Raw genomic sequence first — 25,321 nt, forward strand, 5'->3', positions numbered from 1 at the left:
GATACACACATTTCAGCAACGTTGAAAGGAAAGAGGGTTCACACAACATCACTACCAACAGGAACTACCAAAAACATCTGGTCAGCAGATCCTAGAAGAAATGCCAGTCTGTCTTCCCAAACACAGGGAGTCAGAGATTTTTTTTTTTTAATCAGGAGGAATTAATTATTTTAGCTGAGATGGGCCTATTTGCTGAACTGGAATTAAAAATTCTTTTGTGCGTGTGTGTGTGTGTGCTGTGTGCATGTGCATGTGTGCGTGCGTGTGTGTATTAAAGAACGTGGTGTTTGTATATTGAGCAGTGGTATCAAAGAATGGCTTTTGTTGAATTGACTTTTTTTAATAAGATTTTTTTTTCACATACTGGAATCTTGCATGTCCATTTTTTTTTGTTGGTTTTATTTTAATTTTTTTTTCAAGCAAAGCAAAAAGATTTCAATGATGGTTTGCATTGTCGTGAGTCTCAGAGTGTTCCGTAAGGCACTGAAGGAAAAAAACATCAGTTTTTCCTATTGAAAGGTCATTGCACCATCAGCAATATTCGTGTCACGCCCGACACCAAGGAGAGTGAAATCTGGCTCAGGATCCTTGAAGCAGCCACGTTTTCGGTGATTCCTCTCATCACATGCCGCCAGTGGGACGGGACCTGCAAAGGCAAGGGGGTAACTTCCATGTGAATGGGCTTTCTCTTAGGGATTTTGACGTTTCTTACGGCTCAGTCTATCTTGGACAAGAACCATGAGTGTTTTCTCAAACTGGCATCGCTGGGGCTGCACCCAGTTTGACTGACTTTAGGCAACAAGTCTGTTTAAATTCTCTCTCCCGATGCAAAAGCTCTGCCATCGGTTAAATTAGGTTCCTTCTCTACTGTGCCTTGTACTAAGGAATATATGGATGTCACGTGAAGTCTAACTCCAGGCATTGATCACTTAGGATGCAGGTAGACTAGGAAGTCTTGATAGCATTTATATAGACATATGCAGAACAACTAACCTGTGGGCTGTATTCTGATTGCAGAACCTGTGGCAGGGGACTGTTTACCTAAGACAGAGGATAAACAGTGTTCTGTGTGGCTTGCTCAATTGAAATCCATTTGACTGCGAGAAGAAAATGTGCCGTTCATTGCTGGAAAAGTGACAGCTTGTGTCTCAATACCTACAGCCTTGGTTATTCCAATCTGAAAATAGCACACGGGCTTTAAAGGGGCAGCACATACCAGAAAGAAGTCAGAACGGTGGTACCCAGGCTTGGCATCCATGGGGTCTTTGCTTGGATGTTAGAGGCCTGATTGGGATGCTGATGCTGCCCCCACCGTAGGAGGGATTAACTTGGGCAGGGCATTCATTTGCCCCTGACTCTGAAGCCTGCAGGGCACTTTCCTGATTCCTCTTCAAGCTCATACCCCTCTCCTCCATCCTTTCCCTCTATACCAAGGGAACCCTTGTTTTTCCCCTGAGCCGACAATTTCCCCAGCAAGAATGTTTATGCATGGGCTGCAGAAGGAAAATTGATCATTTTGAAAATGGGCCACACGGACAAAGTTAACATTTTGTGGGAAGACAAAATGGAACCGTCTTAGGGGAAAAATGGAAATCGTTTCCCTTAACTTCAGGCATCTTGAGGTCTTGAAAATGAGCATTTCAAAAATATTGTTGAAGAAACCAAAGAAGCTAGAAGTAGCTCTTGACGGCAATGGGGAAATTGGGAAGAGTCTCTTAAGACAATTAGCAGAGCCAGCTCTAGGGTGCAGGGAATCTGGAACATTCGGCGGCCAGTCACCTGCCGAGGCATGCTTGGGGGCCACCCTTCCAGGAGTTGGTCTTTATTAACCAGGTTTCACCTGGATCATATTTTTGCAGGTGATTTGCCCTGGAGTCAGTTTTCCTGAAGAATTAATGGTACCCCAAACTCTTAAGGCGGGTTCTGATAACTAGCAATAAAAGTAAAATCTCAGGGTGCCTCTTGATCTCTGTGCCCCTGCATAGGCCGTGACAGATCTAGGCCAATTCAGAGAACTGGAAGCTTAATAACTAGGTAACAAATGAGAAGTCATTAGGAGATCTTCCAGAACTTTGTGGGAATTAAAAGATGAATGGATAAAGGGCTCACCCTTCACTTAACCAACATTACGTGACCAAACTGGCTGAGAACAGCAGACAGGTTTCTGTTTCCTGCTCAGCTTGCTGTGTGCCTCTTGGACTGACACATGGAAGGATTTTTCTGGCATCCTCTGAGGCTTTTCCTTCTTGTGTGGAGACTTCACATAGACTCAGAGGACAGATTTGTTTGCTGAGGCTTTCCCCAGCTTTTTTTTTCATCCTAGGATGGTTGCCAAGGTGCTAGCTAACTGGGCCCTAACAACATTGGCATTGATGTCTATTAAAATGTGATTTTTGCCTCTTTTAGCCTGCATTTTGCCTCACAAAGTGGATCAACCAAGATGACTAAAGGGACGCCAGGGAGACAGATGTGGCAATCTCGTTTCTGGGTTTCCATTTGAGGACTGCAACATTCTGCCCAGAGGCTTGCCGACCCCAGCTTTCTCTTTCTTTCCCTTCCTTTTTCTCTCTTCCTCTTTCTGTCCTTCCCCCTCTGCCCTTCCCTCTGTCCTTCCCTCCCTCTTTCCTTTCCTTCCTTAAGTTACATGCCCTGAGATCATTTTCTCTAGAATCTTACTACTCCCTGGACCAGCAGCAGCAACATGGCCTGGGAGATTGTGAGAAATGGAGACTCTCAGGTAGCATTGCAGACCTGCTCAACCTGAACCTGCGTTTTCATAAGTTCCCCATGTGATTTATGACGTACACTGACGTTTAAGAAGCACTGCTCTGGGGCTTTAATAAGAGACTGAGGCTGTGGTAGTCGAGGAGTAGAGACTATAGCTTCCCAGATGGAATGGCTGATAATAAAGAGGGTCTGGGGGCTGTGTGACCCCAAGTCCTGATGCTTGTCTCAGAAAGATTCTTTTTGGGGAAAGCAGGAGATACTGACTATACAACCTCACGTGCAATGTGTAAGAAGGGAGGCACATGCCTTTTTTGGTAAACAAGTGGGACACAGACTTAGGATCTGCTTTCCATTTGACGGGATCCCGTTGGGATTTCAAGGTTCCTGGAGGCCACCAGGCCATGGGTGGTTAGAGGCTGAATGGTTTAGCAAAGGGAATCCAGCTATGGGAGGAAGGAGGACTGGGTCCTAGTCCTAGAATGGCCACTACCTAGTTGTGTTGCCTTGAGCAAGTCACTCGGCGTGACTGGGTCTTAGTTACCTGAAAGGGAAAACACTTCGTGACCCATTGCCTCAAACGAGGCAATAGATGTGAGAGCGCTTGGAAAACTGTTATGCCGATTTCAGATGTATTCTTTCTTTGGATGCCAGTATTTCAGAATTTGGGATATAATTAAGGTAAGCTGAAATTACCCATGTTCTACTCTCTGAAAAAGCAAATCATGTGCCCCGAATTGTAATGGGCGTATATAACTTACTCAAGAGTAAAATATTGTAAGCACACTGGAACATGAAATGCTTGCATGCAAACAATGCTAATTACAGATGGATCTATGTATTGTCCATTCAGCAATGCAATGGGAACACTCAGCGGGTGGGTTAGTTCATGTTGCAGCAGAGGGTTGCGGTCTGCAGTAGGAGAGAACAACCAGCAACTTCACCAAACAAGATAATGCTTTCCATGGTGAAGACACATGATTTATGTGCATGAAGTATTATTTAAAAGGGGGCCGAATTTCGTTCCACAATGTGAAATACAAGGAGATCAAAATGCAAATACTGCATTTGTAGAAACTCGAGAGCATTCAAGGAATTCGTATTGATGTTGACTCATGAGGTAAAGTACCTCCCACCTAGAATGGGGGCTGTGAAGTTGCTAATTGTTCTGTTCCCCTTCAGATAGGTGTGTTAGTGATGACAGATGCACTTGAAGGTGACAAGACTATATTCTCTTAAACACTTCCAGAACGGACAGATTAGCCCACTTTAAGCTTGCCTTTGAACACATCTGAGCTACTGGTTGGCGTAGGGGTGGGGGTTTGGCTGTAGCTGCCGGAGTCAAGGTGGCATTAGTCAGGTTCATCTAAATATGGATTTGGGGCAGCCAACAGCAGGGAGCCTAGACTGTTCTTTGGGAGACACTTACCTGAATATCAGTTCCAAGAAAGGGACAACAAAGGAACTCAAAGATTAAAGAAATGGTCTCAGGCTTAGGCTTAAGAGAACCACCGTGCTCTTACAGAAGCACTGCATTTGTCAAGACGTCAGTGCCCCACTCCTATTCCTCACTCTACCATCGGTTTGAGGGCCACTGCTTTCTCTAGAACTGCACTGTCCAATATGGCAGCCACATGCAACCACTGAACACTCGACAGGTGGCTAGTACGAGTTGAGATGTAGCAGAAGTATAAAATACACCCCAGATTTCTAAGACGTAGCATGAAGAAAATAACGTAAACTATCTCATTCACTTTTGATATTGAGAACATGTTGAGATGAGATCTTGGATATGTTAAGGTAAAGAAAATGTAGCATTAAATTAATTTCACTTGTGTTATTTTTAAAAAGTGTGGTGAGTAGAGCACTTCAGATCATACATGGGGTTCACATATGTGGTTCACAAACATTCCCATTGAACAGCGCTACTCTAGAGAATTTCTTCTCCTTTTGGGTCACACACCACAGTACGATTATGATGGCGCTATTAGAAAAGCAGCACTGCCTGACAAGAAAGTGCAACCATTGTTCTCAAAGAATCAAATGGTTGCAAAAACAGACAATACTTGAAACAACAAACTGAAGTGAAAAAACAAAGAGAGAGAGAGAGAGAAAAAGAGAGAGAGATTAACATATAGTAAGGTAAGGCTGATTAGTTTACTAGACCTTGACCGTACCCCTAGATCTTAACACTCTCTGTTCCATACACGTTGTAGCCTTCTCTGTATGTAGCGTAATTTTGAGTGTTGGTGGCAGGAGCAGGCTTAAAGTTTTGGGTGTTCTTTGTGAGTTTCATGCGTTTGGACTCTGCCCGTGATTTGTAACAGAATTCTATCAAGGCCACCATCATGGCCAGCCCCAGACCTCCGACAAGTATATAGAAAACGCCTGCCACGTTGCTCAGGCTCAGAGCGCTGGTCTTGTCCTAAGAGAAATGAACAACGCGATTAGTTCTTGGGGAAAACACAAGCAATGGGACATCACAATACATGACAACTATATAGGATAGTTCTAAGTTGCAAAATAACTAAACATTGATGTAAATAAGTGTTATGAGTCGACTCTGGCAACTGGCTGATGTTTCACAATGGCCCGCAAGATGGTAGATTGTGCTTCTGTTGACAGTTGTGGTCCTCACCTAGCTGTTCATTTACTTTGACTCCTTAATTCCTTTGGTACCTCAAAATGGTATCAATGACTAAATAAAACAGCGCTTGGCCACGGGAGCAAAAGTGTAAACACAAGCCCAATTCATTCCTCTGCCGGCCGCAAAGTGCCATTTGCCAGAGTTGAGCTGTGCCATAATCTCTAGAAATGTAACACTCTTTTCATTTGGGAACTTGAAGCACTCTTTCCCCTCTCTGGCCCGCAACGCCCCTTTCTCCCTCATTCTCCCTGTGACAAACTTGTCAACAACTTGTCTTTAAGATACCAGGTGAGAATATTAGGGGTTCCTGATATTCTTATCTGGGGAGTTACTTATCGAGGGTTTGTTTAAAAGGGATTAACTCTTCCCTTTCCCCTGGTGGCTGAGAGATTGCTCCCTTCGGGGACTGGTTGCTGAGCTTGCATCCTCAGGGCAGCAAGTCTTCACGCTGCTGGAACAAGGGCCCAGCACAAAGAGCTCCCTTCCATCTTCCTGAGAATTTAAGGAAAACTGTCAGGAGGACCCACTGGGTCCTGAATTGGCTCCATACAAATCAGAAAGCTTTTCTAAGAGGCTGATGATTAAAAAAAAAAAAAAAAAAAATCCAGCTCATTTTTAGCTTTACTCCAGGGAATGTAGTGAATAATTAAAAAAAAAAAAATACTATGCTTCTCTGTTTTCTATTTAAAATGGGGGGAAAAAATTGAGGAAGCCGGTCAGTGACTCTCAGGTCGAACTGTGCAAATCTGACTATCTGCCTGCATGAAAAAGCAAAAACTGAGCTGCTGAACAATGGAAAGAAAAAAGTTGGTGCCTTGAGCCCTACCTGGAGGTAGGACACACCAAGGGCCCGGAGCCTTTCTTTGAAAAAAATAAAATAAAATAGCATTTTGTAGTCTTTTTAGAGGGAATGTAACCATTTTGCTGCTGAATGCCATTGTATGGAATACCCAAACTGTCACATCAGTGAATTGGATATCGTATTGACATGGTAACACAGTGAGCAGATATTGGCCAGAGCTGACACGCAACACTGTGGCTCAGCTAGCTGAGGATTAAATGGAGAGATGATATGGCCACGTCCTGATTCTATTGTTATAGGAACCAGCACTATACTTGTTTACTTTAATAAGAAGGCCAATTGGAATTGAAGTGCATGGTCGGGGAGGGGCTATGTGTGAGCCTCATGTCTACAACAACCTCTCAAATGGTCACTCTTCTAGGGTGAATGACAGGTAACTAGAGAAGTGGGAATGTCTGTCACTTATGAAACAATGGGTCATTTCCTTCAGGAGGCTGGCCAGGCTTTCTGCAAGGAATGCTCCACGGTCCACTAGGAAATGGACCAGTTCCAGCAACCATCCCTCTGCCCTGAGATTGCTCCACGTATGTGGTATTTGACGGGGGAAAAGGACATAACCTTGGACATAATCCGCGTTAGGTCGCAGCAACAAGAACAGTTTCCATTTCCACGTATTTAAGTTTCACAGAATTCCCTGCCATGGGATGTGGAAAACCAGTAGCAAAATGGTTCACTGTGCAGGGGAAATGAGTGGCATTTCATGAAATGAATTAACTGATACCACAATATTAGTTCAAAAAAAGGCAAGGCAAAAATTGAAACTAAAAAGAACTTTCTTAGGGGAGCAAAGGGGGCAGGAAGGAGGCGGGGAAGAGTGTTTCATGCTTATCAATGTGATGTTATCCTGACAATGTATACCCTTAAGGAGCATGCGACTAAATTTCAAAAGTATTACGTACAGAGATTCAAATGACACCTTTGGAAGAGAGAAGTGTGACAGACTTAATGATATTCGAGATCCAAATAGATGCTGAACTCAATACGACAGCAGCTGGGAGGAGGCTAATCACTCTGCTTACAGAGACCAGTCTTTGTTATTTCTTTCTTTGACTGTTTTCACATGGGATGGACATAATGTACAAATAACTAAAGGTATTTACAACTACAAAGTCTCTGACACTGTAAGAGGTTAAGAGAAAGTACTGTCACAACTGGATCTTTTTTTTTCTTTTTGGTTGTGGTTGTTGTTAGGTTTTCTCTTTGAACTTTCGAAATGTGAAATACAGTAAAACCCCCTTATAACACAGCTCGGTCTTTGCACAGCTTTGGAAGTGCGGTGGGCTGGATTGCGTTCCAATGTCAACACTAGCTCGGTCCGCTCAAGGTCAATGGTTGATGCCCTGCAGCAGGTCTCCGCCGGCGGGGCGCCCGCCTTGTGCCTTTAGCGCTGGTGTTATAAAGGGGTCCCACTGTGTCGGGGGGGGTGTGTTGGGAAGGAAAGCCGTTTTGGGGTAGAAAATAAACAGTGGTTCAAAATGTGATTGCTAATCAGTACAAAAAGACCTTCAGCGACTGACCTTACTCCCGGAGTCCTTGGCTCCACATTCCCCCTTATCGTACCACCATTTGTTTTTCAGCTTGTCTAAGATGCCTTGTTCACTGAGTTTCAATACTGCAAGGTTTACAGGCGTTCTTCACGTGGGAAATAACATAAATAACATTATATTATGTTATTTTATGTTATTCAAGCTTCAAACTACTTTAAAACTATAGAAAGCGATAAAGCAGGGGGCCCTGGCCACAGAGTAATTTTAGAACACTGCAGGCAACCTGAGCATTACCTTATAAAAAGTTAACACTACAGCAACGCTATATTTACCAGGGCCTGCCCATATCGCTTTGAGTAATCGGCACACACTGTTAAATAATGAGGATAGAAAAACAGGCACTCCTCGGATAGGTTGTGTGTGGTGGGGAGGGGGTCTCCCCTCAAGTGACAATCGTCCGGCGGCAGCTCGTGGTAGCTTTGTGGCGGAGGTGTGTTAGGTTTGATCTAACCGGGTGTCTTGTTGTACTTCCAGACAGAAAGCAAGCTCTATGGAGGAGCGGGGGGAGGGGTCAGGGACAAGACAAAAGGATGAATCGGAACAGAAGAGAAAGTAGATTCTATGTGCACAACGTGCCTTCTGATTAGTTGTCCTTTATTATACATATCTGTTGCCCAGATGAAACTGATCTCAGAAAGAACTGTCCTACAGACATGTCTTCACTCCACAAACTGAATTCTTACGCACGTCCTGGCCTTAGGATTGAGAGTGGAACGTGGACCTCTGAGTTGTGGCTGAGAGTGGTTTCATCCACGAGAGAACTGGACTCTGGCTTGTTTCTGTTACTGACCGGCTGTCTCTCTGGTGTGGCCGTAGGTCGGCGGTCCACTCAGATAACCAGAGGGTGAACCAGATTGTTTAAAAATGGATTATTAATATGGCATGATCTAAGATGGCAAACTGATTCTGCCACTGTGGGTAGTAGTACTGTAGAGAAGCAGTTTAGGTAAGCTGTTCTTCTAAAAGAAGACTTCCTCAACTGAGAGGCTCCTACAGCTCCAGGAGGCCAGGCCATTGCTCTGTAGCCCTCCGCCTCTTAAAGCATTGGGCCTGCTGTCCGAGCCACTGGGCAGATGCAGGAAACCCTACTGGTCCCCGGTTAAGATTTCTTCTCTTAGAAATTTCTTCAGCTGTAAAATAGGAATAGTGACCTTTACCCTGTTGTCTTTCTAGAACTAATGGATTTTAAGTAAAGTATCTCTCATAACTTTAGATAAAAAATGCATTATATTTAGAGGGTGGCATAATTCTATTACAAGGCAATAAGCTACTGTGGGTTCAGAGTCACATGAACAATATTGCAAATACTAGTGCATGTTCTGCTGAACGCCACCAGTTCACAAGGGGGAAAGCAGACACATTTCTGTGACTATGAACATGACATAGAATTTCTTAGCTTATTTGGGATATGTTGGACCCACCAACATATCCGGTCATTGAGAAGACTTCCTGTAGTCCCAGAGATGTGGCCTCTATCGGACCAAGTCCCCGAAGGCTATTTCCTTTCTCTCCCCCTTTGCCTTTGAGAGCAGAGGGACCATCTCATCCTGAGATATTCCGAGAAATGTATCATCATTTAAAAATAATATGCAATTTCAGAGTACTTGAGATTTGGAAAGCTATAAACCTTGAGTGTCAGGGAGGTGACACTTTCTCGGTTGATGCCGGGCTTGGCAGCCGGAATATCTGCATTTTGTATCTCACCAGGAAATTGAGGTCCTTTTATATTTTAAACAAGTTCCTTCAGTCAGTGCTCAGAACCTTAGCCTTCTCAAATGCCAACAGGTTTGGCTTGGGATGCAAAGCAACAAAAGATACTCAAAACTTGGAGCCTCTTGAAGATATTATTGGCAGTGAGAGTTAAGTCTTAGACTTTTAATTTCACTTATTTATTTATGTTTAAAGATTTTCTTTTTGAGTAATCTCTATGCCCAACGTGGGGATTGAATTTACAACCCTGAGAGGGAGAGTTGCACGCCCCACTGACTGAGGCAGTGAGGTGCCCCAAGTCTAAGACTTTTAAAGGACAGACAGGCCATCTATGGCCCCGAGATCAGTGTTGGAACTGCCTTCTCTCCTACTTCCCACTGTTTGGCCCCCTTCTGTTTCTTCTTTCCCCTTACTAGTTTTTGTTTTATCACCAGCTCACCCCCAGTCCTATGCCTTAAGCCAGGCACTGGCCCCCAGGCTCCGATGGTGGGGGGATGCTTCCCAATGGCACCTGGGTGCCTGATTCTATCAGGAGAACAGCACGAAGTACAAAGCATTTTCTTTCTCCTTTCTGTGCTTCCCCCTTTCTTATTGCACAGGGCGCAGCGTCCTCCCGCTGCTCTCTGACGAAGCCCTTACCGGTCCCTGTCCTCCCTCAAGTTACTATGTTCTTCAGATGACTTCATTCAATTTCCTTAGGACAGTGGCTCTTACTGGATCTCCGGAACAGAGCAGTCTGATTAAAGGCACTCACGCTATGGTCCAAATAGAGATATCTCCCTAGAGAGCCCGGGTTTTAAAGAAGGTTGTCAACCATTAAGTGAGCTACATTGATAACGAGTGTTACATGTTAGTTTAGGGGGATAGTTCTCAAAGTGTGGCCCAAGAACCCCCAGAGGATCCCTGAAATCTTTTCATCAGAGGGTCCCCATGATCAAAACTATTTTTCTAATGATACTAAGACCTTCCTTGCCCTTCTCACTCTTATTGCCTCCTGCTGCACAGTGGAGTTTCCTGGAGGCTTCATGACACGTGATCTTGCAACAGATTGAAGGAAAAAGCAGAAATGAGAATCCTATTCTCTTCTACGAAGCCAGATATTAAAGAGATTTGCAAACTCATAGGACAGTGCCACTCCTTACTAATTTTGTTTTGGAAAACTATAGTCAGTTTTCATAAAAACTATGTTATTTATGTTAACATATATTGGGTTTATTATTTTAAAATAAATTAATGAATACATGCTTTTAAAATGCAATTTTAATTTCCAGTATGGTAAATATTAGTAGGTATAACACACATAAAATCTTTTGGGAGTTCCCTATAATTTTTAAGGGGTCCTGGGACAAAGCAAAGTTTGCGGAGCATCGGTTTGGGAGAAGGGAAAGCTTTTCCTGTGCCGGGGCCTATCCTAGGTTGCCACCATCCACTCTTGCCCAAACCCAGGCTCAGTATGTCAGCAGTTTAGAATGCAACTTCTGACAAATGGCCTGTCCCTGCCCAAGGCCATCCAGTGGCCTCCACAGAAAGGCTGGTAACTGCTCTCCACGTCTGTGGCCTCCGTGGTTACCATGGAGGTTACCTTAGGGCAAAGGTTCTCAATCAGGGGTCCTTTTGTCCTCCAGGGGCTATTCGGCAATGTCTAGAGTCACTTCTCATTGTCACAACTGAGTGGGGCGACACCACGGGCACCTAGTGGATAGCGGCTGGGGATGCTGCTAGACACCCTACCGTGCACAGGACAGCCCCCCACCCCGAAGCCCCCAGGGTCAGCTGGGCCGAGGTTGAGAAACCCTGCCTTAGAGCATCCAGACCTCATCCAGTGCCCCAGGACTTTAGAGAAACCTGACAAATGATATACTTTTAGAAGTTTAGTCTTTGGGGGAAAAAAAAATCACAGGGCTTATGAAATCTGGCAGGGAACCAATGTGTGTTTGGGAATTTCTAAATAAAAATGAAGGAGAAAAACAAACATTTCAAGCAACAGCACAGCCAAGGAGCATAAAAGCTGTAATCAGAAATCACAGATAATGCCACTTAACAAGGTTAGGATAGCTGCCAAGAAAAGAAAATGATTTAAGGGCCTAAATCTCCTAGAACTGTTTGTTACTGTGGGGTGGAATACATTCCTGAGATGGCAGAGAAAAACTGCCAGGATTTTCTTTCTTACTGTACCTTACGGGATTGCCCAGCTCAATCCGAACCAACCGCATGTGCTGACACCCTCCCCCAACACACGCACGAACGCACGCACAATTTGAGCTTTTACAGGAAGAGGATTTAGGTGGGCATTTGGTCATTTTAAATGTCACTTTCTCCATGAAGCCATTTTCGCTCCCCACCTCAGTATTTTCTCCCCTCCTTATTATCTGTACCCATGTCTCATAACTCCCCCTAAACTGTGTGCTTCTCAAGAGCAGGGACCGTGGCTTACATATTGGTATCCCCGCTTAGAATTGTTCTCTCAACAAATGCTTGTTGAATAGAGAACTCTCTTTTAGCGTTTTGCTTTTCAGCCTGGGATCTCACAAAATTATCATACTTCTACTTATTGTTCAAATTTAATGATCACCCTAAGAAGGGAGATTTATGGCCTCTACTTGGTAAGTAAAGAAACCCAAGCACAGATAGTTTAAGCAACCTACTCAAGCCTACACAGCAAATGATGGCGCAGGCCAGAGGGCAAATGAATATCTGTTCAACTCTGTACAGTGCATTTTCCAATGGAACACATGAAAGGGTGGCAGTCCTTTTTATTTTTGTTCTTTGCGCTTGGATGTTCCTAATGAAGTTTGTCTTTGGGGACCACCATACTCCACATAGCTATCAACCTAGCAAGGGCATATCTGGTGGCTGGGGCCTTTCACTGTGCTGCCGCCATAGGTCTCCAAGGGAAGGCTTCAGAGCAGTTACTGCAGGCCCTTAACTGATACCTCAGAGAATTATAAGTCAGAAATATTTATTGTACTCACCTCAACAGAGAACAGAAAGAATTAAACAAACTAGGTCAGATTCCTATCATGGAGATTAGTCAGGCATTGTCCCCTTTGGCGGGCTTGCTGTGAACGTTTTGTTGAGTACAGCCCTCCCAAGACAAAGGCAAGGGTCCAGAGGCTGAGGGGGAGAACAGGAGAGCTTTGTGATGTATTTTCAGGGAGAAGAGGAGAGCTTTGTGATGTATTTTCAGGGGGTCTGGGGAGTGTCCCCCGCTCCAAAAATATTTTCCTCACAGGGACCTGAAATTCCGTCCTGAGAATTGCATACCTTTAAGTGTGCACAACATTCCTAGTTAAAATTCAAAGCTTCTTTGGGAAATGGGACATGGACCAGAGTAACTATTTACAAACTCCAACACTCTATTCCGTTTTGTTTAAAAACTGTTCAGGGAGGAAGAGTGTAAAGCTCCCCCTAAGAAGAGAACGATCCGCTGCACCTGAAGTCATAGAGATGTGTATGGACTGGTGAGCAGATGGAGAGCATAAGAGCAGAGGTGAATTAGCGTCATTTGAAAGCACATGAAGCTTTCCTGAGCGTGGGGAACAGTCATGGAGTGAAATCTATTTTTTTTTAATAGAAGTAGTAATGTAATTCATAATGTTTTGAAAATGAGTCCTACTTTGGAAAAAAAACAAAAGAAAACAAAACCCGTAACTGGCTGATACAGATTTTTGCTTATCTCTGCCATCCACACCTGGCAGGACCTCAGCTACAAAGGACGGTGCTCACAAATCCAAGGCATCCAGGCCTGGGTGGCGGGTGTCCAGGTTTCCAGCTTATTCCTGGCATGTGCCAGCTGGGTCAGTATTATCTTAGTGATGGCCAGTGTTACATATGGAGACAGTTTTAGGATAAGAAGACCATTTCCTTTACTGTGAACGTAGAAACTGTTTACTTAAAAAAAAAAACAAACACAAAGTCACTAAATTTTGATATATTTCAAAAGAAGTGTCCTATTTATTTTTCAATTTTGAGTTCAGGAAATACCCCAAAATAGGTAGTTTGGAGCCATGAACAAAGAACAGAGAAGTGTGGGGAGAGTGATGCAAGGGTGCTGAATTTCCCCAGAGTGGGAAAGAAGAAAAAAATGGCCTAGTGAATTAATGACCAAGTTGCTTCCTCCCAATGGTGATCCTGGAAGGGTTGATATAAAAATCTGTACTGTGGCTATGTCTCTGAGCCTGAAAAATACAGGATCCCAGGGGCAGTACGATTTATCTGCCCAAGAGACTATGGGATAGGTTCTGCTCTGAATGGCTTCACTTCTCCTTTCTGAGCAGGGACACCTAAAGAGCAAATGCCTGTTTAATTAATGATGCCAGAAGATCTTCAATGGTGCCCTTAGGAGGGGTAGATATACGTGTAAATACGTAGCTTACAGAGACAGACAAGGAGATCACAGAGAAGTAAAAGAAATATATGAGTAAGGGTGATGTATTTGCATAGTTAGTGAGGAACCTGCTCTAACAACACAACCTCTGGATGATGACGATGGAAGCTTATCACAACCTAAGCTGGAAGCCCTCCCCTCACCGCATGCCTCATCTAAACCTCACTTCAACTTACTGACCCTTGCTTCTTGGTACCTAGTGATTTTTTTCCTGTTGAATGACTTCTTAGAATTGTCTTCAGCCCAGTGGAGGGAGGATTGCCATCCTCTCTTTCACTGGTTTTTCTACTGAAGATATTTCAGGTTTACATGGGGACAAGTCACCTTTCCCAATTGCTCACTTGCTTCCCTCGCCTTTTCTGAAAAACTCCTAGCATCACTCAGGAAATCACAGGCATGTGTAGATAGGCAGCTAGAGACATCTCTGCCCAGGTAGGTCTTGATTTATTAAGTTGAAGCCAATTGATGACCAACCAAGAGAAGATTCTTTGCTAGATAAAATTAGATTTACTCTAAGGTCCTTTATATTCTTTTCTGTTGGTTACCGTGGGACAGGTCACCTCTCCATACACTAGCTGTTAGAGGTCATCGTAGTTCAATATATGCCCTAGGCTACACTAGAATCTGGAGCCCGTAAAAAAAAAAAGTCTCTATCCAATTCTTTCACAGGGCTTTCTGGATGCAGGACTCTAGGAGAATGAGGATTTAAGTCATTTCAATCCTTCTACCCTTGGATCAGCCTGAGCTTTCTCCACAACCTGGGAGCATGTTCCATACAACTGCTGGCATTATTGGGCTCTGGCCACCCAGGCAACCCTCAGTCCCCAGGGGCAGCTACAATGATTTGCAGAGTTATGCAGAGCTTAGCTGCTAGAAGCTCCCTCTGAGTGAGAGTTTATATCTATGTAGTTCACAAATGTAGCTCAAACCTATTTAACTCCTTGCTAATTAGACCATAATTTAATACAAGTGCAAAGAGCAAATTCAATAATGCATGCATATAACATGAGGAGTTGAAAGCTGTGAGTCATTTTACTAAGGGCCTAACAATGCTAGTGACTGAAACCTATCAATGAGCATCTATGCTAGAGAAGCAGCTCCAGAAGTCGCTTGTGGATATGTGAGTAAAGCCAGTGCATTTCCAGACGGTAATCTCTCAGATTCAAAGTGATAGACCCCTTGAGTCCACAAGTTGTGAATTTCACTGATGGACTTCGGCAAAACCGGGACTTTGTCCAACCTCTCCCTTTAGAACAGGAATCCCAAACCATTATTGGTTGTGGACTAACTCACACAACCCAATTTGTTTGGGAGGACTTCTTACTCCGTTTGTCCCTGATAGAGAGAAGGAGCTCAGGGAAGATGCTAAGCATCTGGAGAAGCCAGTTTTGGTTAAAACGTGGCCACAGATACTTCCCCAAGTCATAATTGATATGATGCACTTGAAAACTCTGTTTTAAGATCCATTAAAAACTCAAACTATCAAATTTGGTTGGGCTTTATGACTTATAAACATGTTTCCTTGAGTTCATCCCAATGGCACCAAGAAAGAAAAACCTAGCCGGACAAGACAGACAGAAACCGATCTCATGTTAGATCAGAAACTCACATGACACGTGTTTCTGAAGACGTCGAGTTCATGCCCCTGACTCTAGGCAAAATGTTCATCGAGAGTTTAATCTGATGGGTGTCGGCATCTTCTTTTCTCCCCAAAAGCCCTCTCTTGAGCATGACCCATAGAAAAATAATCAGTCTTAGCTTACGCTCCATTAGATTGCAACAAATGGGGTCTATCTATCAGATCCGAAAGCTGACTACTGGTTGCCAGGCCAGGACACATTCCATCCTTTCCTAGCACGCAGTCCAGCATCCACTTCTCTGCCCTTTCCAGCAGTGAGGCTACATAAGACACACCAGCAGACTCAGTCTCTCCCTCTCATTCTCTCTTGATTGCTCGCTCGCTCTCTTTTTTAGATGCAAACTATGCTATTGCCTTCAGTTTGTATTTTGAGAAATATTTCCTTCAAGGCCAGATGAAATTCAGCTTTACAGGGAATTTTAAAGTGTGCAACACACTTTTGCCACCTGCGACCAATGGGGATTTGCCTCACGTGCCAAGGGCCAAATGCTGTACCGCTCTCTAGAAAGTCAAAAGAGAATGGATTTCCATTGTTCTCCATAAATTTGCCCCCACCCTTCTCCACCAACTTCAACTCCCACCCTCATTGCATATATTTCAATCATTTCAAATCTTTCATGTCTCGGTTCCATGGCTGTCTTGCCTTTCGGAGAGTGTAGTTCTATAACCTTCTCTCCAGATGAAAGGAAACCAAATGATTTGGTCTTAGTGGGACAGAAAGGGTATAAACACACACCATTTCACTCTGCCTCTGTGGCCGTGTCTCTCCTGTCGGCAATTGTATAACAGCATTCTTACCTGCAGGCTTTTCTCTCCTGCTGCTCTTTCAGTAGCTCAGGTGTTGAACATTTAGTCATTATTTGTCAATAAGAAACACATTCAAGTTATCAGGATAACACCAAAGGCAAATCATCATGTCTTAATCATAGAAATCATGTTAAGGCCACGCAATTGCCAAAAAAAAAAAAAAAATCGCTAGAATGGATTAATTAAAACAATTTTTTTTTCTGGACTACAACTTTTTCCTGGTGGTAGAATTGATTCTTTAACACCATCTGGCAAAAATCAGTGGTTTTGGCAGTCACTGGACTGGTTCAGTTCTTAAGGCAAAAAAGGTCCCTTGCTTGAAGCAGCCACTTGAGAGAAAGTGAGGGTTTGCTCTTGGGAAGAAGACCTGAGTAAAGTTCAAGGAGCAAATTTAGTCACTACCAGCAAAGAAAACTGTCAGGTTCTTCATACTTCCAGGAGGCAGCACCAGCACAGAGACATGCAAACCAACGAAGAGCATAATATACTCACCCTACTCCTTGATCCCAAACCAGTCTCGGTGATTCACAGGAACTTCTTCTAAGACCCAGGAAGTGCCATCGATCTGTAATGATTCTTGCCTACACACATAACAGTGTCAATAAAGAGTCATTGGGATCCATCTTAACCCTGGGCATCCAAAATGTCTACCTTTAGGGATGGCTTCTGCCAATAAAAGGTCCATCTTGTTGCAGGTAAAAGGCAGATGCAGATTTCACATCCGTGACCCAAGGCCCAAGAATGTCAAAGAATTCTGGGTGTGGAAGAGAAGTGGTTAAGAGACGGTGGCATAGGAGAGGAGGATTGTAGACATACACGGAAGAAGAAATACACACAAAACTGAGGATCTCATTTATACATATGGGAAACATAGTATCACCTCATTCAGCTAAGGGCCACCAAATAGGAAGCTGAGGGCATTTGAAAGCAGGCTGTTCTAAAGTATAACTTTTTACTGTCTTTGAATATGAGACTTGCTAAGCAAATGCAGGAGATCAAAAACATGATTGCTAGTGATAGGAAGGAAGGACGCGTTTGAATTTCTTAAGAGAACAAACTCTTTTTAGGTCCTTTGAAAGCACCCACATGAAAAGAAACACAACTAATTTTAATTGCAAGCCACTTTTTGAATTTAGGAAAACAAGTTCCCTAAATGCTTTCCTAGCGTCACAGTGGTTATTCTAGTCCCTATATAGTTTTGAAGATAACAAAGCTGCATTTCTCTAATGAGGTTCTGTAAATCATAATGATCACTCAACCATTTCTTTACTTAATCAAAGTTTAACTGCATTTCTCCCATCGTCATCCCTTACTTCCCGATATGCCTTGCAAGGTAAGGCACTGGTCGTGCAACTCTCCTTCCAGACAAGCGGTTCAGGGTGGTTCCATTGAAACATTCTGTTCCAGTGTTCCCCTAAGCACACAAAGCGTGCTGATTGTCAGCTTGGAAAAGACGGACACTAGAAGTCTAAATTCCTGGATAGAACTAAAGCTGGGACAATTTTAGGGTGAGGTGGGGGGAGGGCTTACAAAGTCTTGTCCCGCCAGGCACAGGTAGCTTGTTTCATAGAGCAGACCCCCTCTAGGAAGGTACAGCTACACAGGAAAGCTAAGCTGGTGCCCTTTCCCCAAGATTAAGGGAGTGAAGCAGGGTAAGCGGGGGCGGAATCAGAAGAATTTGAAAGTTTGAGGCGACAGGCAGCAGTGGAGGGAGGCTGATATGCTTATGTGGTAATTCAGCAGCTAAATCCCTATTCTGCTGTGATTTACAGAGACAGACTTTCACTGGCTATGTCACAAACCCCCCGTGATCTGGGTTTATCGCTGAAACAACCTACTGGCTCTTAATTACCGCATTTACACAACACATTGTAATAACGCACTAACACAAAAGGGTGACTTGCAGGTTAAAAAATTCCCAAACCACAGCTCTAATTTTCATGATCCTTGGCTGTACATTTATAGTCCATCAAGGAAGGATCAGGTCTGATTTGTTTGTGTCCTATTAGCCCAGGTTCAGGAAATGGCTAAAACAGAGCAGGATTTCGGTGCAGGGGCCACCTTAGTGGCTGACCTTGTCTTAATTCCTTGCATTCCGAAAATGAGATAAAATCAGGGAAATGAAAGAAAATAAATATCTGTTGCATTAGTTTAAGCATGTGCACATTTAAAACGGCCTGAAAAATTGTCGGTTCCTTCCGTAGAAGGGTAACTTTTTGAGAGTAGGCTGAAAATTCATGATGTCTCATGCCAGGGGGGAAAAGTCAACAATTTAACATAATTGCCCACTTATTATTTTAAGGTTGCGGGAGAGAAACAGAGAGATAAGTATTGTAGGTTTTTCTCCCTCTCCTGATTTCAGAGATAATAGGTGTGGAAGTGTTTTTGAAAAAGTAAAAGCACTCATAAATGTCAGGCTTTGTGATTATTGTCATTTTTAGTAATCAGCACTGAGGGCTGAAATGGCTTAAATACGCCAATTGCCTTGTAACCAAGGTAGTTGAGAATGAACCTGGTTTTCGTGGAAATATCTCATATGCAATCAGCTTTGCATTGCTCATTGGATGGGTCTATGTGATCAATTGCTGTCTGCAATATTATCACAAGAGGTGACCCTGAAAGTCAGCAGAGATTTGTGACAGCATTAGCTGTGTGACCATCTCAAAGTCACCACCATCTCTGGGTCTCACTCTCCGTGAAATGATGGTACATTCAACAGTCAATTGTCAGGTCACCTGGGGATGGGATACAATGCGGAAGTGTAATTCTCAAGCCACTTTACTAATACAGTCAAACCTCGCTGATTTGGACTAACATAGAGGAAAGATTGTCTCAATGAGAAAGTCCTGAATTACCAAACAGGCTTGAGGAATGACAGCTTTATTACTTTAGGTCTGTTTTGTAATTCAAACTCACTATAATACACTGCCGTAGTAGAGGTCCTTGTGAGAACTACTTTAGCAGATAGATTTGTAATAAATATGATGCTATCTAACGAATGCTTGCAATGTTTGCGAAAAAAATTTGTTCTCTTAAGGAAGAAATTCAACTGACAATCTAAACTCTTCATTTGCTTAACAAACCTCTCCTGGCCCCTTTCTTGATGCTATGCGGGTAGACAGTCCACTGGTCCCTGTCAGGTTTGTCACAAATTGTAAATCTGAGGGCTCCAGATTAACGGGGCTTCGCTGCCTTTTCTACCTTCTCCACTGATTTGCTTTTGGCGTCACCACCAAATAGTGGTAAAAACAAATTCAAGTTCATCTCTTGCCCCTTCTCTTGCTCACTCTCAGCAAACAGCAGGTAGCGAGAAGGGAGAGGACAAAGGCAAACTCCTTGGTAATCCGGAAACAGAATAAGCAATCGTTGGAGATGCGGCACTCATCATACTATTATCCATAGCTGAGAAAGGGGTTGACTTATTTCAAAAGGCTGGCTGGAGGGATGACCGAAACAAGTGATTTTGAAAGATGCCTGGCAGGTAGCACTAGTGTCAAAGAAGCTGGAAACATTTAGGCTCTACTGAACTGTTTTTCCTACTTGCATATCGAAAATCAGATCATCTGGAAATCGTGGGCTGGCAATAAGGTTACTTGATAACCTTGCAGCAGTATCAGCTGAGGAAAAAGAGAAAAGCTTGATTGTTGGTTGTAATTAGCAAAGAGCCGGTCTAAAGTTTTAGGGGTCTTCAGGATACCAAAACCTCGGGGTGAAAAGTAAAAATTCGGCCAACTACATGCAGATTTGTTTTTGGTTTGTGTAACAGCAAACATCTGGTTATTTGAAAACTTCTGGGCACTTGGCATCATGTGGATGTTTTAGAGGCATCTTGACACAGTCCATGGCTCCTCTGTAACCATACTGAGGGTGAAGGATGGAGTCACGAGAGCAGTGTATCCAATCCAGCTCACTTTTCATTCTGCAACTCACTTGAGTGAGAAAATTAGGTTCTCCGTGGCTTGCTAAGAACACGAGAAAAAGACCAGGAAGAAGGTGCTAAATGCTCTAGGCATCAGGTTAGCCCCTGCAAACTCAACTGAGCCGAAAGCTTGGCTAAGCTGTCAATGTTATCGGTTCACACTGGTGGGAAAGGAAGTTACTGCTTTCTGACACACAGTAAAACCTTGATTAATTGGAATCCATAAGGGAGGAATAGAATTTTCACTAAGAGTACTCATTTTGTTTCATTCTTGGCTAACAACATGGTTTTTTCCCCCCAAAAATGCTTGTATCCACTTTCTCGCTTCCGGGAAGCAGCCTCTAATGTTTGAGGGTCAATCCAGATGGAGAGAAGATATGGGAGACAAAGCTGAATGTGACCTAACCATAGGTCATCTCTTGGCAAGTGATTTAAAAGAAAAAAATCAATTCCTTGCAGAATTCTTCTTTTTTGGTACTATTGCTGCTTTCTCATCAATGTGGAATACTGAGGAGGGGAAATTCAGTTAGTTGGGGTACTGGTTAGATGAGTTCTGGTTAATCAAGGTTTTACAATAAAAGACCTCGCCAATGCGTGGTAAGATTATGGGCTGAAGAAAGTTGTATTTGAATTTATCTCTTTGAAAGTGCTCTGTATCAGTGTTTCCAAACCCATAATATACTGCAGACTGGCCAACTAACTTTTCCATCAGGATCCTGAGGAATGGAGAGAGAAAGAGAAGAGCAGAGGTGTAACCATTGTCTCTGAAGGAGAAAAGGGTTGGCTTGCCTGTCTGTTGGCCTGTGTGTGGGAAACACTGTTCTTCACCTTAAGATGCCCATGGGTATCTTGGTTGTACAAGAGTTGATCTTACATGCTTCAATATAATTCACATGCCCTTTGGGTCATGGAGGATTTTGTTTTCAGGTCCTCTCTTGTACTTACCCAACATGTCCTTCCATTACTTGGTATCATGGCTTCTGAGCTTGCCCCTATTTCTTGTTCCTTGGATGAATGCTATTCGTTTCATTCTTTCTAGCCCTGAAGAGCATTGTGGAGCCAAAGGAATGTCAAGTAAGATGGATTTTCTCATGAAGGCAGCCTGGATAACAATTAGACCTACCTGAACCAAGAACATGGCTAAGGAGAAGCCAAATCAGGGATTTATACACATGGAGTATCACAGTTAGACGACGCACTTGTTTAAATATACAGAATGTCTTTGCCAAATCTGGATATGGGGTGGCCTATTGAAGAAAGACCCCATTTAACTTGAAACCGAGCTGGTTCTTTGGCTTTCAAGTTAAGTGGGGCCAGCTTAAACAGGCCATCACATATCAAGAACACCATCTCATCACTCATACACATAATTGAAGAAGCCAACTCTAATCAACCAACCAACCAACCAACCAACCTCTGTGAGCAACCGTCATGCCTTGGGGAAAAAAAAAGGCTGTAACCTGACTTTTCAGTAGGTAGATTTGATTTCTCACACCACTGGTGTGAGGCAGGCAGGGATAGTCTTAAGGCAAGCCTGGGGCTCTTGAAAGCCTAGGCCGATGAAACCCACACTATGGCCTTCATAAGGCAACCAGTCTGGCGTGTGAGGGGAAGGGAGGGGTGTGGAGGGGGAGCCTCTGTCTGGGAGTTTAAGAAGGGACCCAAGTTAGATCAAAAATGCGGGCAGTGCCCTGGAGTCTTTCTGGTTCCCAAAGCTGCCAGGCAGGGGAATAACCTGGTCATTCCACCTTATGTGTGAGTCTTGTGCTCTCTCCTCAATAATAAGATAACAGTCTTGCCGATTACTCGTCACTAAGGGTACCCGGTTGTGGTGACATTGAGGCTGACCTTGGAGTCACCGCCCCCGCTGCCGCACTCTCCTTTGTCGTACCACCATTTGTTTTTCAATTTGTCCAAGAGGCCTTGCTCATTCAGTTTTAATACTGCCAGGTTAACAGCATTTCTTGAAACGATAAAACATAACTTGTAAGAAAATGCACAAATGCTTAGGAAATCGTTAACGTATAAAAAGGAGCACAAGAGGACAAATTGGCTAAATTTCACAGAACGTGGAGCTATAAAAATGTCTGTACAGCAAATACAGGGTTAAATATTGGAAGGTGGCATGGAGGATAACATTTGCTCAAAACTGAAGTGTGCGGGATGGGGAAATCGTCTTTGAGAAAAAAAGTAACAAGAACACCACATCCATGCAATTAACATTCGTCACATATGGCACCATAACTTGGCTTTTACCATTTAAATTGAAAAAGCCGTTGAACTGTAAAATTAAAACAGCAACAAACAGTCAGAGAGGACAACACAGAGAGAGAACATTAAAAAAAAAATGGATGCATTAAATCGATGAAACCATAATTTACCGTCTTATTTAACTCCATGGAATAGTGTAGGTTTTAAACTTTAAAAGTTACCTCAAAATCCACAAGAAAGAAAATGACAACAAAATGCATCAGGGTAGGTGGAATACTATAACAACACGGATATTGTTATATTATTCCACCCACCTTAATGCTGAGCCTTTAGGGGTTGCCACACCATAGCCTTTGGAATCCAGATTTCCACCAACTTTCATGGTATCACACGGTTTTCTCTGCTCAATGTACTCATTCATGGTTGACTCCAGCAGGAAGGCGAACTTCCCCTTGGACTTCCGCACTCGGGCCACTCCGTCTGCTGTCGTTTTGGTAAACACAGATGGCTCTGCTGATTTCATGTAAGACCACATTTTCTCATAGACTGCAATTTTGGACCTCTGCAACAGAGAGAAGAATTCTTAGAGCTACCAGATATTAGCACTGGAAAAGGCCTCGGCACAGTGGTTTTTGAACGTGCTCGATTGCCGCTCGCAGGAAGAAGAGCAGGCCACACTGTGACCCGGTAGGTACACGCATACATATGTAAGCATGGTTCCACAATCGGTTTCTCAAAACTGCCCTTGTCTTTGCGATGTGTGATGCTCTCTGATATTTTCCACCCTATTCTAATTCACTGCAAACATACACACACACACACACACACACACACACACACACACACGTCAGGACGCACTGAATTGATTTCGTGGCTCCACTAATGGGTTTGCAATCTAGTTTGAAAAACACTTTCTTGGTTCAATCTTCCTCTCCATTCAGGAATCTCCCCTATGATATCCTGCTCTGTGGTTACCTTTACCTGCCTGAAAACAAACTGCCATTGGAGGGAAGAGTAAACCATTTTAGTGAGCCCACTCCGGCACAGGGCATCAATTATTGGAGGAAAGTCCTTTCTTATTCCGAGCTGAAATTTATCTCTCTGTAACTCCCAACCTTTATCACTATCTGCAGGAGCTCTGCAAGGCAATCCCATCTCTGCTTCTGCATGATGGCGGTTGTTAAACCCTCTCTTCGTCTGGTCAAACTCCACTGATGTCTAAAGCTATTTCCAGAATGCTCACAATTTTGGTCTATCTCCCATAGGATTTGAGCTAGCAATGCCTCTCTTTAATTAGATTGCCTAGAGATAGACATGGTACCCCAGATATCTGACAAAGACAGAATGGAAAGACACACGGTTTGCTTCTAGTCATTGGAGCATTATTTTCTAGCACAACACTGCCTGAGTTTGCATTCATGTATTTAGCCTTTTATCCATCCTTTTAACAAATATTTCTTGAGCATCTGCTATATCTAAAGCATTCTACTGGGGGTGTGAAGAATATAATAGAGAGTGAATAGGGTCCCTCTTTCAACTCAGGTGGAGGCCAAACCCCAACTTTTAGTTCTTCCTGCCAAACCAAGTTTCCCTCATCTTTACCATTTTGGATTTTGAATTTAATGCCATTAAATTTCATCTCAATTCAGGTGGTCCTTAGAACATGTACTAAATGCTTATAGCTCTGTATTAGGCATTCTGGAGAATATAAAGGGAGTGTGATCTCAATGACCCCAGAACTTCCAACTGAGTTGGGAGCTAGGTCCTTAGGAATGAAAACCCTACAGAAAAATTCTGAAGTGCTATTTGACCAGAGGTGAGGAAGCACGGTAGAAACTAGAAACCTATGCCATGATGTCAAGTGTCATTTTATGGGCTCTCCTGGCCCCGACCTCAGGTTTTTTGATTGTTAATTTAGCTGCTCTCCTCTGGATTTTGGCTGACAACCTTCTTGAGGCCGGCTTAAGTAATTCCAGCTCCCAGAGCTATGGCCATGGAAAGTGTTTATGGCAATCAGATCCCCCACTGAGGCCCTCACTGAGCTGCTGAAACTGTTCACTGAGATTGAAAATATGGTTTCCATGTTTGGTTTGCAAAAAGAACAGAAAAAAGAAAAAGCCAATATGGCTGAAGCCAAATGAGCAAAAGGGAGAATGGTAGGAAAGGAGTTTAGAATGATAATCAGAGGTCAGATCTTGTAGGGCCCTGTAGGTCATGGTAAAACATTTGGATTTATTCTGACTGGAAACGAAAGATTGTGAGGAGGGGTGTGATAAGATCTGATTTAAAGTTTTAAAACATTACTCTGGCTGCTCTATGGAGAATCCACTCTAAGGTGGGCCAGAGTGGAAGCGAGGGGACTGGTTAGGGGGCTATTCTAGTAGTCCGGGGAGAGATGGTGGTGGCTTCGACTAGGTTGGGAGCAATGGAGGTAGAAAGAAGAGATATGTTTTGGGGAGACAGCACACAAGCCTTGCCGATGGACATCTCCACCTGATGGTCCTATAGACACTTTGAGATTAAACATTTCCAAACCAAACTTACTATCTTTCTTAGAAAGCCTGGCTCTCCTAAATTCTATCAGTAAACCACCTAACATTCAAGCTAGAAAGTTTGGTTTTGGCACCTTCCTCAGCCTCTCATTATGCCATGTTTATTCTGACACAGAAATGTAGGATCTGTCCTTTTGTCTTCTTTCCATCCTCATTACCATTGTCCTGGAGCAAGCTCCCATCATTTTTTGGTCTGGACTACATTGCTTCCTAATTGCTCTCCTGGCTTCATCTCTCTCTTCAATTTATCTTCCAGTGATCCTTCCAAAATGTAAATCTGATCATTCTTTAAAATCTCCTGATAGTTCCCTAAAAC

General features: G+C 43.4%; 1 protein-coding gene across 1 annotated transcript in view; it reads right to left on the bottom strand.

Annotated features, from left to right (window-relative positions):
• Window positions 1-251: 251 nt before the first annotated feature.
• The window catches only part of GRIA3 (glutamate ionotropic receptor AMPA type subunit 3), a 274,270-nt gene continuing 249,200 nt past the window's right edge, over window positions 252-25,321 (bottom strand). Inside the window, exons 13-16 of the mRNA XM_021686020.1 lie at window positions 22,768-23,015; window positions 22,091-22,205; window positions 4,902-5,149; window positions 252-646 (exon numbers count right to left, since the gene is read on the bottom strand). Of these exons, the coding sequence (XP_021541695.1) occupies window positions 4,904-5,149; window positions 22,091-22,205; window positions 22,768-23,015 (609 nt within the window). The 3' untranslated portion in view covers window positions 252-646; window positions 4,902-4,903. The remainder of the gene's footprint in view (window positions 647-4,901; window positions 5,150-22,090; window positions 22,206-22,767; window positions 23,016-25,321) is intronic.

Source organism: Neomonachus schauinslandi, chromosome X (genome assembly GCF_002201575.2).
Source record: "Neomonachus schauinslandi chromosome X, ASM220157v2, whole genome shotgun sequence".
Lineage (NCBI taxonomy): Eukaryota > Metazoa > Chordata > Mammalia > Carnivora > Phocidae > Neomonachus > Neomonachus schauinslandi.